This window comes from Astyanax mexicanus, chromosome 21 (genome assembly GCF_023375975.1).
Source record: "Astyanax mexicanus isolate ESR-SI-001 chromosome 21, AstMex3_surface, whole genome shotgun sequence".
Taxonomy (NCBI): domain Eukaryota; kingdom Metazoa; phylum Chordata; class Actinopteri; order Characiformes; family Acestrorhamphidae; genus Astyanax; species Astyanax mexicanus.
The window spans coordinates 25,243,185-25,258,258 of NC_064428.1; the positions used below are offsets into that span (position 1 = coordinate 25,243,185).

The window sequence follows — 15,074 nt, forward strand, 5'->3', positions numbered from 1 at the left end:
ATGTGGTGAAAAATGTTCCACTGAAATACAAATAAAAAAAAAATTATATATCTATAATAAATATAATATCTAGAACTAAGTTTAAAAAACACGTATTATTAATTATTTTTATAAATTATTTAGTATTAATTATTTACGTAGATTTACAAAGATTACAAACATACTGATGTATGTTAACAAAAAATTGCATTGTAGTTACTACAACAGTTGCTATGCATTTGTAGGCGGAGCATGAACGTGTCAATTGCAAGGGTCATTCATCCACAGATTTTTTTCAATTTTCCTCACTTTTTGAAGTAAAATATAAGCTTTTGAACAGGTGATCCTTACTCTCTCAAAAAAACTTGATGTATGGACCAACAGAAAAGCTCATACATTATCTGGAATTTAGTTTTTATTTGTCTTTCTCAAGTGCCATTTTGGAGATGGATACCATTTTTTGCGCAAACAGCAGCAAAGATCAAAACCACTAAAATACAGACCACAAACTCAATCTGTAAACAAAGCACCAAAATGTAGTCCTTGTGCAAAGAGCAGCAGTGGTTAATGGGAATTGTAGTTCTGACCTCATGCTCTAAACCTCTGTCCCACAATTGATGGTTGTCAGCTGAGGTTTGGGATTGAAACCCCGTCCAACAAATACAGCAGTTTGTTGCAACACTGGAGTTGAGAATGTAGACATGAATCAATATTGAAATGTGCTTCTGTCTTACTGTCTGCGCCGTAGAGGCCGGCTCATAGTTTCCATTCAGATTCTAGATAGATGTTTTGATGCAACAGATGGAGCGATTCATTTACGGACTTTGTTCTGATCTGTGATTGGAAACAAAGTAACATTAGCGAAAAAGAGCTTTAGGAATGAGGTGTAATGATGTGGCGGAGGAGGAGAAAGTTAATTTCTTTGCTGTCCCCACTCCTCTCCTGAGAAATACTGCATTTGTAATAGAGATGTGAATGTAAATTACTTTTCCTTGCTGAAAAAGTTCTTCACCAATCTTTACCATGTTTTTCACATTCGGTAATATAGTTCTTAATGTTTTTTTTATGGAAACAAACTTTGTTCTTACATTATTTTAGCTCTATTTGCTGCCTTTGCATCATTTAGCTGCGATTTAAAGGTCTCGTTCCATCGATCTTTCATTCATTTTAAAATGTCTAGTTGTGGTCTCTAGTATGAATCAATGAATGCCACTTTTTTTGAGAGTTGCTCGGCTGTGGGGCGCCTGCTTTGACCGGTGTTCCGTCAAGTTGTGCTACCTTCTCAGACCGTGCTTCCCTAGTGTTTATTTAAGGTCTCGGTAAAACACAGAATCCACCGGAGATCTGATTTAAACCTACAGTTACTTATACAAAATAGCTAACGTCAACTAGCTGCTGTAAACAGAGCTGTAAGCTCTTTAGCTGACGAGACAGTGTCTGCAGCCTGGCTTTAGCTTTGTCTGTGGGCGGTCCCGAGCCAAGGTGGATGAGGCCATGAACTGAGGAGTTGACATAGACACTGTGCTTTTCCTGATCCATTTGTTTTTCTGAGTATTTTCTTTTCTTAGCTACAGCAGACAATGGGGGCTGAAGAACAGTTTCATGTGCAGCATGCATATACAATTCAGATACACCTATTTGTGTTATATTTCACAAACAACAAGAAGACTTGGATTTAAGCGGGAGATCTTTAAGGGTTTAGATTTAGTAAGTGCAAATGTGGAAAAAAAAAGTGGAAAATGGAAAGTGCATGGCATGTACAAGCCTGTGTGTGTGCACAAGCATGTGTATATACTGTATGTGTGTCTGTGTGATGGCGAGTCTGTGTGTGTGTGCGTGTGGGTGTGTTAAAAGACTCCTTCGGGCCGGATAACACACTGTGTGCTGCAGTAAAGCTCAGGCTGTCCGTTCCTATGACTGGCTGCTGAAAGAGACACAGCAGTCATGGATGGCAGCTGTAGAGTGTGCTATATGAGTGTGTGTATGAGTGCATGCCATGGCACAGCTGCACAAGCCATTACAGGAAAAAGATTGCGAATATGTGCATGTGACCGTCGTCCTTCCTCCAGTCGCTAATAAAGATTAGCATTTGCTAGCCAGCAAACTAGTGGCCCTCCGTCATCCAGCACAAATCACATTAGCCTCTTTTTCCACTGCCTTCAAGTTCACTTACTGCCAGACGCTTTCTTCATGCCTACCAGCTGTAATGCAGTGAAACAGGGCACGGGGGGAGGGGCCGTGATGAAACGCTGCCTCCAGAGAGGGAGTGACTGGACGTTTGGCTGAAGGAACTCAAACTGAGAAGAATTTCTCCACTCCGGTTCGAGAGGTGGAATTTCTGCCTTGGCCAAGAATTCCCTTCTATCACTTCGATCCTCGTCGTTGGCGTGGAGCGAGAGGATAAAGGATGAGAGTGTGTGTTCCTGAGACTCCCCCAGGGCCCTCTGAATGCCAAGGGCGGTCTCGCAGCGCCTCTGTTATGTGTCTGGCATTGTGTGAAGGTTGGAGTTGATGAGTGTGAAGTGGGCTGCTTTTCGTCTGACTTTGGCAACATGGGAAAAGTACGAAGATGGAGAGGAGTGGAGGGTGGGGGGGGGTATTGCTTTCTGCAGTGAATGCTGGTGTGGCGAGTGATCTTTGACAACTGTGTGTGTGTGTGTATGTGTGTGTGGCTGTGTGTATATGTACAGTACAAATGCTAGGCTACTCTTTTATTATGGCATTGTAGATATGAAAAACACTATTGAAACGTGCCTTTGATGACAATTTGTAAAAACGTTAGTATTAGCACAATTTATGTTTACTTTACCCCCAAATGTACCTGGATCAGCCAAGCCATTTTTGATATCAGACGGTTTCCATTAATAATTAACATGATTTACAGCATTTTAAGCTTTATTAATAAAATATAATAAAGTCTTAACTTGTAAAACTAAAGGGCAATTTATCCTACTGTGGCAAACCTATGTTGTAGCTAGTGATCGACCGATATATGGGCTGCCCAATTCATTGGACCGATTTTTTTTATTTTTTAGATAATTGGAATTGGCCGATTTATGAGCGCAAGAGGCAATGCTGTGAGCAGCTCTGTCATTCTGTCTGTAAGAGCGCCTCCTGCGTCCATTTTTCAATATTACAGACAGACATCAGTGAACACACAAGTACAGTAGTACAAGCTGTAACTGTAACTGGAGTTTTCTGCCCTTCAGCCCTCACTTACTGTTACTGGAAGCTCTTTATAACCTACAATCAAAAATCTGCTCTCATAAACAACTGAGCTGATAGTTGAAACCTAGATACCCAGCATTAACTCATTAGCTTACACTGCCGGGAGTTCGAAAGCAGCGTAACTTTATTAACTATCCAACAAGTTAGAAACAAACTTTTCTGGCTTTTACATTCTACACTACCTCCTCTCTCTTTTTTCATCTTTCTTTGTGTGCACACATCTCTCTCCCCCAGTTGTGCTCTTACAAGGTTCTGGCTGCTGATGGCAAGCAGCATGACCGGGATTCGAACCAGCAATCTCCCGATCATAGTGGAATAGTGCTTTAGACCGCTGTACCACTCGTCACCCCAATATACTGCTCTTTTAATCTGAAAAATGTTTCTTTATAATGAAATTTTGGCAAACAAGCAGTATTTTATCATTAAAATATTTAAAAATATGTATTTTTAATACTTAAAAGGCTTACTAAAAACTAAAGCCGTTCGGATTTTTGTCCACGTTTACAGATTCCAGTAGCAGTAGGAGTAACAGTATTTCAACCACAAAAGCAAGTTCATTTGAGATTACTTAACCAAACCAGTCAGTATGGTTTGAGGCAAGTTTTGGATTTTGGTTTTGGCATGATGTTTACTCACTCACTATTCATAGCTAACCTCTGACCTCAAACGTGTGTACAAGACCACATTCAGGAGTAAAAGTAAAATTGTGCAAATCTGATTTTCACAAACTGTTCCTTTAATGCAAGTAATGGAATAGAAAAAGAAACCTAAGTGAATGATAAAAAAGAGAGAATGTTATCTGTATGTTCGGAGTTCGTGAATGTGTTGGTCTTACCCTCTCCAGATCTGGACGTGCCCAGATCTAGATCATCTCTTGTGCCGGTCTGAGCGTCCAGATACGTGGCAGGAACCCAGCCCTGTTCTTCTGCAGTACTGACGAACCACCAGCCTGCACACACAGAATGAAAACATATACATAAGCCATCTTTCCCACCGCCAAGGCCCATAAAAACTGAACTAGCCGTGAATGATAATTAAAGAGCGCTCACATGAGAGAATTATGATTTTCCATGGTTAATGCATGGAACAGGAAAGCTGGCATCAAATAAACTGGCATAAAAACTGGCACTGGAAATCCAGGGCTATATACAGTTGTGGTCAAAAGTTTACATACACTTGTAAAAAAACATAATGTTATGGCTGTCTTGAGTTTTCAATAAGTTCTACAACTCTTATTTTTCTGTGATAGAGTGATCGGAACACATACATGTTTGTCACAAAAAACAGTCATAAAATTTGGTTCTTTCATAAATTTATTATGGGTCTGCTGAAAATGTCACCAAATCTGCTGGGTCAAAAATATACATACAGCAACATTAGTATTTGGTTACATGTCCCTTGGCCATTTTCACGGCAACTAGGCGCTTTTGGTAGCCATCCACAAGCTCCTGGCAAGCTTCAGGTCGAATGTTTGACCACTCTTCTTGACAGAATTGGTGCAGTTCAGCTAAATGTGATGGTTTTCTTGCATGAACCCGTTTCTTTAGCACTGTCCACATGTTCTCAATGGGGTTTAAGTCAGGACTTTGGGAAGGCCATTCTAAAACCTTAATTCTAGCCTGGTTTAGCCATTCCTTTACCACTTTTGATGTGTGTTTTGGGTCATTGTCTTGTTGGAACACCCAACTGCGCCCAAGACCCAACCTTCGGGCTGATGGTTTTAAGTTTTCCTGCAGAATTTGGAGGTAATCCTCCTTCTTCATTATCCCATTTACTTTCTGCAAAGAACCAGTTCCACTGGCAGCAAAACATCCCCAGAGCATAATACTACCACCACCATGCTTGACAGTAGGCATGGTGTTCCTGGGATTAAAGGCCTCACCTTTTCTCCTCCAAACATATTGCTGGGTGTTGTGGCCAAACAGCTCAATTTTTGTTTCGTCTGACCAGAGAACTTTCCTCCAGAAGGTTTTATCTTTGTCCATGTGATCAGCAGCAAACTTCAGCCGAGTCTTAAGGTGCCTTTTCTGGAGCAAGGGCTTCTTTCTTGCACGGCAGCCTCTCAGTCCATGGCGATGTAAAACACGCTTGACTGTGGAGACTGACACCTGTGTTCCATCAGCTTCCAAATCCTTGCAGACCTGCTTCTTGGTGATTCTTGGTTGACTCTTGACCATCCTGACCAATCTCCTCTCGGCAGCATGTGATAGCTTGCGTTTTCTTCCTGATCGTGGCAGTGACACAACTGTTCCATGCACTTTATACTTGCGTATAATTGTCTGCACAGTTGCTCTTGGGACCTGTAGCTGCTTTGAAATGGCTCCAAGTGACTTCCCTGACTTGTTCAAGTCAATAATTCGCTTTTTCAGATCCACACTGAGTTCCTTTGACTTTCCCATTGTAGCTTTTGTAGCTGAGTCTAATCACTGGGTCAAATGAGCCCTATTTAAATGGGCTCATGAGAAGTCAACAGCTGTAGTCAATCAGAATCACTTACAAGAAGTGAAGAGGCCATGACATGAAGCTAATTTGATTGACACAACTCGCTACATCACCAAAATTGACAAATTTTGTTGCTGTATGTATATTTTTGACCCAGCAGATTTGGTGACATTTTCAGCAGACCCATAATAAATTTATGAAAGAACCAAATTTTATGACTGTTTTTTGTGACAAACATGTATGTGTTCCGATCACTCTATCACAGAAAAATAAGAGTTGTAGAACTTATTGAAAACTCAAGACAGCCATAACATTATGTTTTTTTACAAGTGTATGTAAACTTTTGACCACAACTGTATTAGAGTGGTACTCTAGAAAACGTGCACTAGAGCTGGACGGTATTTATATATATATTTATATATTAAATAGCATTTGTTTGTAACAGCAAAAACACAGGATGCTGCATATTTAATGAATAACTTTGTATACAAGTAATATACACAATGTTTTCATTTTTAATTGTATTTCCTACATTAATATTGAAGTTCATTCAAACTACGAAGGAACACATTAGGAATTATGTAGTAACTTAAAAGTGATAAACAACCCGAAAAATACTCTGTGAAGCCTTAAAGGTGGGCAGAGGTGACTCTTGTTCTTCCTTTCCGGGGCAGTCCTGATGAATGCCAGTTTCATCCTAACGTTTAAAGGTCTTTGCGACTGCTTTTAAAATTGAGGTTTTCTGACCTTTACTTCTTAACATCTTAAAAGATTTTTTTATTTATTTGATTAGTTCTTACCACACTACTCAAATAAGGCTATTTATTAAGATGGCTATTCCAACTCTACCTCTTCACAACACAACTGATGCTCTCAAACACTTTAAGAGGCAAGAAATGTAGGTAATTAACTCTTGATAAGTTTAGCACAGCTGTTAACTGAAAGCTGAACATTTCAGGTGACTCTACCTCATAAAGCTGAGAAAATGCCAAAGTTGTCATCTAAGCAAGATGTGCTATTTTGAAGAATGTAAAATAAAAAACATATTCTGGGTTGTTTAACGCTTTTATGTTTACAAAATAATTCTATATGTTTTTATCCATAGTATAAATCTACAATGCAGAATATTCTAAAATAATAAAGTACCACTGAGTTTAAGGTGTGTCCAACATTTTATTACTTGGTATTGTATATACTTTTTTGGAATTAAATCACACACAATTAGTAACTTGTGTAGCAGGTGAAATATTATGATATTGTTATTTTTAATATCTTGCATAAAACAGTTGATATTTACAATATATTGAGTATCCAATGTGTGCACACACATACACATCTACAGGGCATGAGTGTACATCTGCAATGGGATACATCTTTAACATGGATAGAACAGGAATACTGTTTCTGTACAGAATTTAAAACAGACCAAAAAGAATTTGTTTTGTGTAATTAGCAATTCCACTTCCAGCAACCCATCTTACAGCATGATGCTTCCACCACCATGTTTAACAGCTGATTCAGTCTTTCATATACTGTAGATGAATTTAGGTTTTTCTGACCATGAAACCTTGGTGAAAAGTCGGTTCTTTACCCTTATTTCACAAATTTCAAACTTTCAGCACCCCTAAATTAAAAACACAAGTAGGTGTATGTACATTTTTGATCCTGTCTGCATAATCTAGCCACCTTTATGCCCTGTCAAAAACGTTTTTGCCTTGAATTCTTTTTATGTTCTGTATTGCTAAACATACATCATTATTTGTATATGTCGCTTTGGATAAATGTGATGTAAATGTTATGTAATGTAAAGTCAATGCAAAATAAACAGAGGGCATGCACTTTCTGGGTGTTTATAATGTTAAAGTGTACCACTCTGGTGGTGTTCTGCCTGTGGTACAGAGAAATGCTTTGAGCTGGACATTGTGCGTCCACATTTAAGCATTGCTCTTTTGCAACAAGAGGCTGTTTACAAATAAAGTCAGAGCAGCACATAAACTCTGTATGGAACACTTGAGTCTACGCACTGACGTTGTACACAGATTCACTCTTACTCTCATTCTCACTCTCTTCTCTGTGGTGGTTCACTCCAGTTTTGTGAGCTTTGTTTATAAACTGGAGGCACTTGAGGCATTTCCTGTGTAACATTTGGGATCAATGAGGCCTGCCGCTGTCATAAATATCCAGTTGTGTGTTCAGTTTATGTTTGTGTGTTTTGCTTCAGTGAATCCACATTTGTGCAGTGTGTGGGAGAATTTGATTTACAATTCTCTCTTCTTACTTGAGTACAATATATAAGGATTATAAGGCGCGCTAGCAATGAATGTCTTTTTTCTGGTCTATTTTCATACATAAGACACACCAGATTATGCGACACTAGTAAGGAACAGGGGTGTCGCCATGTTTTCCTTCTATTTCACCAGGTCTCGCCGCTGGGTGGTGGTGGCTCATCCATGTCTCATACACTGCTCCCATGTCAGGAGTTTGCCTTAAAGACACAAATGCTATGCCATGACCAGACACTAGAGCAAAATCTGCTGTAAGAAACTGTGAGAATATACAAGCTGCATGGAATGGATCATCAATGGACAACATTAGGAACCTCTACAACTCTACTACTTCTGTATGTGTAGCTCAATACACAGCTCTGGATTATTCTATAAACTATGGACAACTAATTCTATAAACTTCTTCCAAATTTCAAATAAAAATTTCATTTTGAGCAGAAATTGAGAAATGGCTGAAATAACAAAAAAGATGCAGAGCTTTCAGACCTCAAAGAATGCATAGAAAACAAGTTCATATTCATAAAGTTTTAAAAGTTTAGAAATCAATCAATATTTGGTGAAATAACACGGTTTTTAATCACAGTTTTCATGCATCTTGGCATGTTCTCCTCCACCAGTCTTACACACTGCTTTTGGATAACTTTATGCCTTTACTCCTGCTGCAAAAATTCAAGCAGTTCTGTTTGATTTGATGACTTGTGATCATCCATCTTCCTCTTGATTATATTCCAGAGGTTTTCAATTTGGTAAAATCAAAGAAACTCATCATTTTTAAGTGGTCTCTTTTTTTTTTTCAGAGCTGTATACATGATACAGCCCATATTAGTCTAATGCTTTATTATTTATTGTTCCTGGTAACTTTTATCTTCCTTCCAATGAGTACTGCAATCCAACACTTCCTTCTGAGTACAACTATTTCTTCAACGTTTAGTGTACTGTATACAGTATATGTATAATTAAAGCACTCAGGTTATTGATGACAGGTTTGTGGGCTCCATACCCATCTTTAGCAAGCTACCACAGCTGGATCCTCATTCAAGGCCCTTAACCCACACTGGTCCCTGGGCACTGCTGTAATATACATTATTATACTGTATGTAATGTATGATACTGATGTCATATATTAAATTTGAATTTGGCATCTTATATTGCACTTCCATTACCTTGCATGCACCGACTTAACTGCACAGCCCTAGTGTATACCCAACTCTATAGGTGTATGTGTGTGTGTGTGTGCTTGTGCGCACAAGTTATTATAGCCTTGGGAGACGAATGGAAAACGATACGAAACGTAGGAGAAAGAGGAAGCTGGAGGTTTAGTCCAAAGACTGTGCTAACTCGATGAGATGTGCAGCTGTGCCTCTAATCTCCGAATAAAATGCAATGTTGATAAAAATTCAATTACGATGTCAGGAGGGTGTCTGTGGACAGCTGACATGGCATCGTCTTATGAAAGAAGGTCAGGGCATCCAAAAGTTTGGAAAACAAATCCGCACATTTCTTAATCCATTTCTGGATTAATAATTGGAGTATTGCCAATCTATGAGAGAAACCTTCAGAATTTTGAATCAAGGTGATTCTCAAGCCTAGTCCTGGAGAAGACCTACCCTATATATTTTGGTGTCTTTCCAACCAAAGTTGATGTTGGAGAAGAAAATAGGAGGAGAAAATAAGAAATGGCTAAAATAACAGACCTCAAATAATGCAAAGAAAACAAGTTTATATTCATAAAGTTTTAAGAGTTCAGGAATCAATATTTGGTGAAATAACCCTGGTTTTTAATCACAGTGTATTTTAATAATTTTATGCATCTTGGCATGTTGTCCTCCACCAGTCTTATACGCTGCTTTTTGGTAACTTTTCGCCAGTCCTGGTGCAAAAATTCAAGCAGTTCAGCTTGGTTTGATGGCTTGTGATCATCCATCTTCCTCTTGATTGTATTCCAGAGTTTTTTTTATTTGGTAAAATCAAAAAACTCAATTTTTAAGTGGTCTCTTTTTTCCAGAGCTGTATGATCTATGGGTTGTTGTGAGTTAAAGAAACCTTTTTACAGTATAATTTAGAAACCATCCTTGCAAGTTTAAGACTATTTAAACACATTTGTAGCAAACTGATGTCATCAACTGGTACCTAAACTTGTGCTGTTTGATCTGAAGGACAGGTTTATGTGCACTTTGTGTCACTTGTCAGGTGGTTAAGTGCATTAACGGGGACTACTGCTGTTGGAATTCCAACAGTGAAATCAGCCTGAAGCCTTTATTTCTGTTAACAGTCAGAAGAACTAAAATCACACATGGAAGCAGAATTAAAACAAACCGGATCAGTGCAGCCACATATGCATGCTGACAGTAGGAATCTACTGGAAAGTCCAGTAACATGGAAAGTATGGCTTCATTCAGCAGCACTATTGGAAAAACAGTTGCTTTTTATAGCTGTGCGAAGCTCGGTTTGTAATTATGCCTTACTTTAGTAAGGCTACTCCAATCTAGACCAGTGGCGTGGGATGTGATGTATGGAATACGTTCAGATCTCTGTGGGGTTCTGGGTAGTGTTCACTGCACTTTTAAGTAATATAGCACCTCTCCTTCAACTGGAATGTTGACAGCAAAGCCAGCATGGAGCCTGCCTACGGATCTGCAGACGTAAATCCATCTCTTCATCTGCAGATTAACCAACCGCAGACCTATAATACCCAATATGTGTTTACTGTGAAAGTGTTAATGAGGGTCTTATACTTAAACTCTTTGAGACCACCAAGTTGCAAGTCAGTCGATTAAGGTCTACAGTGAAAAAGGGGCCATATTTCTTCTGAATTGGACCCCAAGGCAAAGAGCAGCCAATAGAGCAACAGACCGCCACAGTGTACAGTATAGAAATACGCTTAATTCCAGCTACGCAACCCAAGCACAAGTGCCCAATTGACGCCTATACCACCCTGTTGGAGGGCAGAGTGTGTGTAAGTGTGTGTGTGAGGAGGCCAAAGCTTGAATGAGATACTGTCTACCTGTCTGGCCCCACTTGGTACTCTCTATAGAGAGCACAGAGGGTCAATTCAAATGAAAAGAAGCTGAAATTCAGACGCTTTTGCTATCATAATAAAGGCACTGTTCACCTAGCCTAGCCAGAAGCTAAGTTGAATTCACAAATCTCCATGGTTTTAATACAGTGCAGGCATGGGTTTATAGTTGAATTTAGATAGATAGATAGATAGATAGATAGATAGATAGATAGATAGATAGATAGATAGATAGATAGATAGATAGATAGATAGATAGATAGATAGATAGATAGATAGATAGATAGATAGATAGATAGATAGATAGATAGATAGACAGATAGATAGACAGATAGATAGATAGATAGATAGATAGATAGACAGATAGATAGATAGATAGATAGACAGATAGACAGACAGACAGACAGACAGACAGATATAGTTACAAAAAGATCAAATATAACGATACATATAAATACAATAAAATAAAAAATAAAATGAAGTACAAAAGTACAGTCTTTAGTGTGTGCGTGTGTAATGGAGAATGGAGGTAGTGCAGTTGAACACAATAGACAGTGAACGCCAGTTGATGTGCATTAAGAAAGAAGATTAAGAAAATTGGTTGTCTGAAAACTAAAAACTTTGCTATTATGTCTAATTTGTATCAACTGCTTTAATAACGCAATAATTCTACTCTGAATTTGAATGTCAAGTGACTCAAATATAGATTTGTCTTCTTTTTGCTTTTTGATTTTATTTAACTTATAGATTATAGACTTAGCTAAAAAAATTGATCAAAATGTGACCACTATGATCAGGAAATCGCTGGTTTGAATCCTGTTCATGTAGCTATTGGAGCCCTGAGAGAGCACAATTGGCCTTGCACTCTCTGGATGAGTAGATGGCGCTCTCTCCCCACATCACTAAATCAAAGCCAGGTAGTCAATCATAATATATAATTTTACCTAATGCAGCCTGGGAATGACTACACATTGATGAGCTAATGCGCTTATCCAGAAGTTAGTCCTATTACCGAGGTGACCCAAGGACTCGTATTGGTGTAGCACAGTATAGTCACCCAGAATGAGAGTTGAATCGCAGTTGCCCACATGATGTGGTGGGTCACTGGAAGGTAGTGGTGTTATCCACAGCGCCACACCACATATCCAGTTACATGGTACCAGAAGACAGGAAAAAGCTAAGCCGACGGCAACAGCCTGAAATAAATTATTACAAAACAGACTTCATTCAGGGTTCATACACTTTTTGATCAATACATTTCATTGACAGTTTCATGCCTTCAAGGCAAATTTTAATGAGCATATGATTTTTAAAACATAGACAATAAAAACAAAAAGCAACTATAACTATAATCGAAAGTGATTAAAGTAGGCCTAAAATGAACCTGACAATTTTTAATAATAAAATGTGAGTCAGGGGTAAATTACTGAATTAACTCTGAGCTGATGTATTTTGTTCTGAAAATAGATTTTCTCCTTCGATAAATGGAAACACAAAGATTTGTAGACCAAATTTCCATGACTTTTCCAAAAGTTTCTGGGTATTTTTATTTTTCCAAAACTTATCCAGGCCTGGAAATTGCTATTTTCAAATTCCATGACTTTGCCAGGTTTTTTAATGACCGTACGAACCCTGTTCATTTATTTGAGATTAAACAAAGTGTGGATTTACAATGGATGGGACTGGGTAGACTTTTACAGTAGTCTAAAGTGGACCAGAGGGGCTGGAGTTACAGTGTCTCCAGCTCCCTGTTGTCTCAGCAGAAACAAATTTCTCAAAAAAAAAAAAAAAAAAAAAACTCAAACTAACGCTAGCAGCTGAGGCATTGTGTTGAATTATACTAACCAATTCCAGGCGCTCAGTTTGAGAGCCGCACCAAATCGATACGTGCAAAGGGATCTAAGCTTGACCTGAGATGTCGGGAAAGAGTTGACTGCTGACGGGGGAGGAAAAAAAAAGACTCTTTTTCTGACAGATACGGAGGCTGCTGCCACTAAAGCTAAAATCCATGTGTTGCCACAAAGCTAGCATTTAGAGAAAACCATTGAAAGCTTGTCAGTGAGAATGGAGTAATACCAACCAATTTGCCATAAGCTTGTTATGTGGGTCTAGACGTTTTAATGTATTTCTGTCAAAGCTAAGGCACCCCTCGCACTCCTTTGATGCTGCATTTGATGAACGGTCAGTCAGAGTGAAGATATCAAGATCCACTTGAAGCAGAAAAACAGATAACGGAATCACTAGCCGTCAAGAACAGACAGGTTCAGCTGTCAAAGCTGTTTTTCTTGGGAAATTCTGAAAAGATCTAAACTCCACTTTGTTAAGATGCAGCTTAACTTGTGGTGGAAACAGGCTAATAAATACTGGCATGATGGTGCACCTTTGAAAGATGCTTCAGAGGCCAGCTACAGTACATGTCAACCATTTGGCTGTGATTTGCAATGCTAGCTAATACAAACTTGCACAATGCTTATTGACTAAACTGTAAATGTAGGATTTAAGGGTTTATGATAACACTGTTTATATTTTATAGCAGTTCTTTCACTGCATTTGAAATTCAGCTAGTCTAGATATTTACAAGATAAGAACCCTAAGAACTGGGATGCACCACAAAAGTGGGCACTATCTGATAAGGCCTAGGCAGGCTAAGATCTAACAGTGTTCCACAACTACACCATGCCAGGTATTTTTATATATTTAGGTTGGAGTTTAGGTAGTGTGATTCAAACATCATTAAGCTGTATTGCATTCCCAGTGTTGTTTTTTGTATCAATTTACTACACGACATTACAGCACCTCACTAGGACGAAAATCAAGTGAGGTCCAGACTCAGCCTGGGTCCAACTGGACGCACGACCTTCTGCCTGTCATTGACTCATAGGGAGCTGCTAGACGTTAGCATCAACACACCAGCCTGAACAAACCCTCCACTTAGCCTGTGTTTACCCTATAGACAGACAAAAAACAAACTTTTTGCTTTTACAGACATACACACTCTGAAAGGTCTGCATACAGGGACCTGCTTTTCAAAAGCAATCAACAGCAACGTCATAAAGTTCTATAAACTTACAAACTGCACCAAGAGTCAATCAGGTGCAATTTCTGTCAAACGGCGTGACTGCTAGTGTACACGAAATCTGAGCGAAAATAAAAAGCTTTCAAAAAAAGCAAACGGAACACCGTTACGCCGACATGCTGTCAGCTTGTTCTGCAGGTGGTAAGGTGGGTTTTAGACCAAATATTCTGTGTAAACATAGAACATAACACTTTTCTTTTTCTTTCATATTTTTTTTCACAAACATTGGAAAACCACTGTCACTGCTGCAGAGCAAGACGACAGCTGTTCAAAAACTCTGCGTCAGCACGCTGCAAGATCATGGCTGGCTAATTGGAAGCACGCTGAAGGCCATCTGAAAATACACACACTCACCAAGTCAGACCAAGCTAAAAGCCTTTACCTACAAGAGCTCATTTCCTGTTCATGTCCTGTTCAAGTTAAATACTCCACAGGTGCAGAGAACTTGCTTCATATTTGTACAAACATGCCTGCGTTTTACAGTTTTTAGCACTTTTTTAAGCTCTTGTCCAGCTGTAGGTTTGCATGAATAGCGTGAACTTTCCTCAAGCTGCAGCAAAAAAAACAGCGACAGGCTGGCGGCTGGTCAAGAAAAGCACCTGTAGAGGCCAAACTAGAGTGAAATGTTAGGCTAGACTTGTGGCTTCTCTTGTGACGGTCAAAGAAACACAGTTTACCAGGTCAAACTTGATGCAAACATTAATAACAATGAACAAAAGTGATTAGCAACCAATAGCCATGTTGGAAATTGCATCATGCGATGTCATCAACTGGTGTCTAGACTAGCCTTTTTTAATTGTCAGCCACACGATTCATATCGTCGCTGACCACCGTGCCTCCACAGACAGAATCGTTGGTTGTTGCCACCTAGACCAAACCAGGACTTTTCTTTAAAGATAACCTGATAATAATCTGTTTTTGAATTTGAATGTGGAATTCCAACATTTCCAACAGGACTCATGAGTTTGCCTTCACGACATTGATGCACAACACCATTAGGAACCTTTACAAATCCATGCTGACATGTTGCGTTCCACATACTTTAAAT

The 15,074-nt window shown here is 39.0% G+C and overlaps 1 protein-coding gene across 6 annotated transcripts in view; it reads right to left on the reverse strand.

Moving 5' to 3' along the window:
• The window catches only part of sh3pxd2aa (SH3 and PX domains 2Aa), a 204,157-nt gene that overhangs the window by 21,423 nt on the left and 167,660 nt on the right, over positions 1-15,074 (reverse strand). For all 6 annotated transcript variants that reach the window (XM_007251360.4, XM_022674731.2, XM_007251361.4 and 3 more), the window contains one exon: positions 4,043-4,156. In XM_007251360.4, the coding sequence (XP_007251422.3) occupies positions 4,043-4,156 (114 nt within the window). The remainder of the gene's footprint in view (positions 1-4,042; positions 4,157-15,074) is intronic.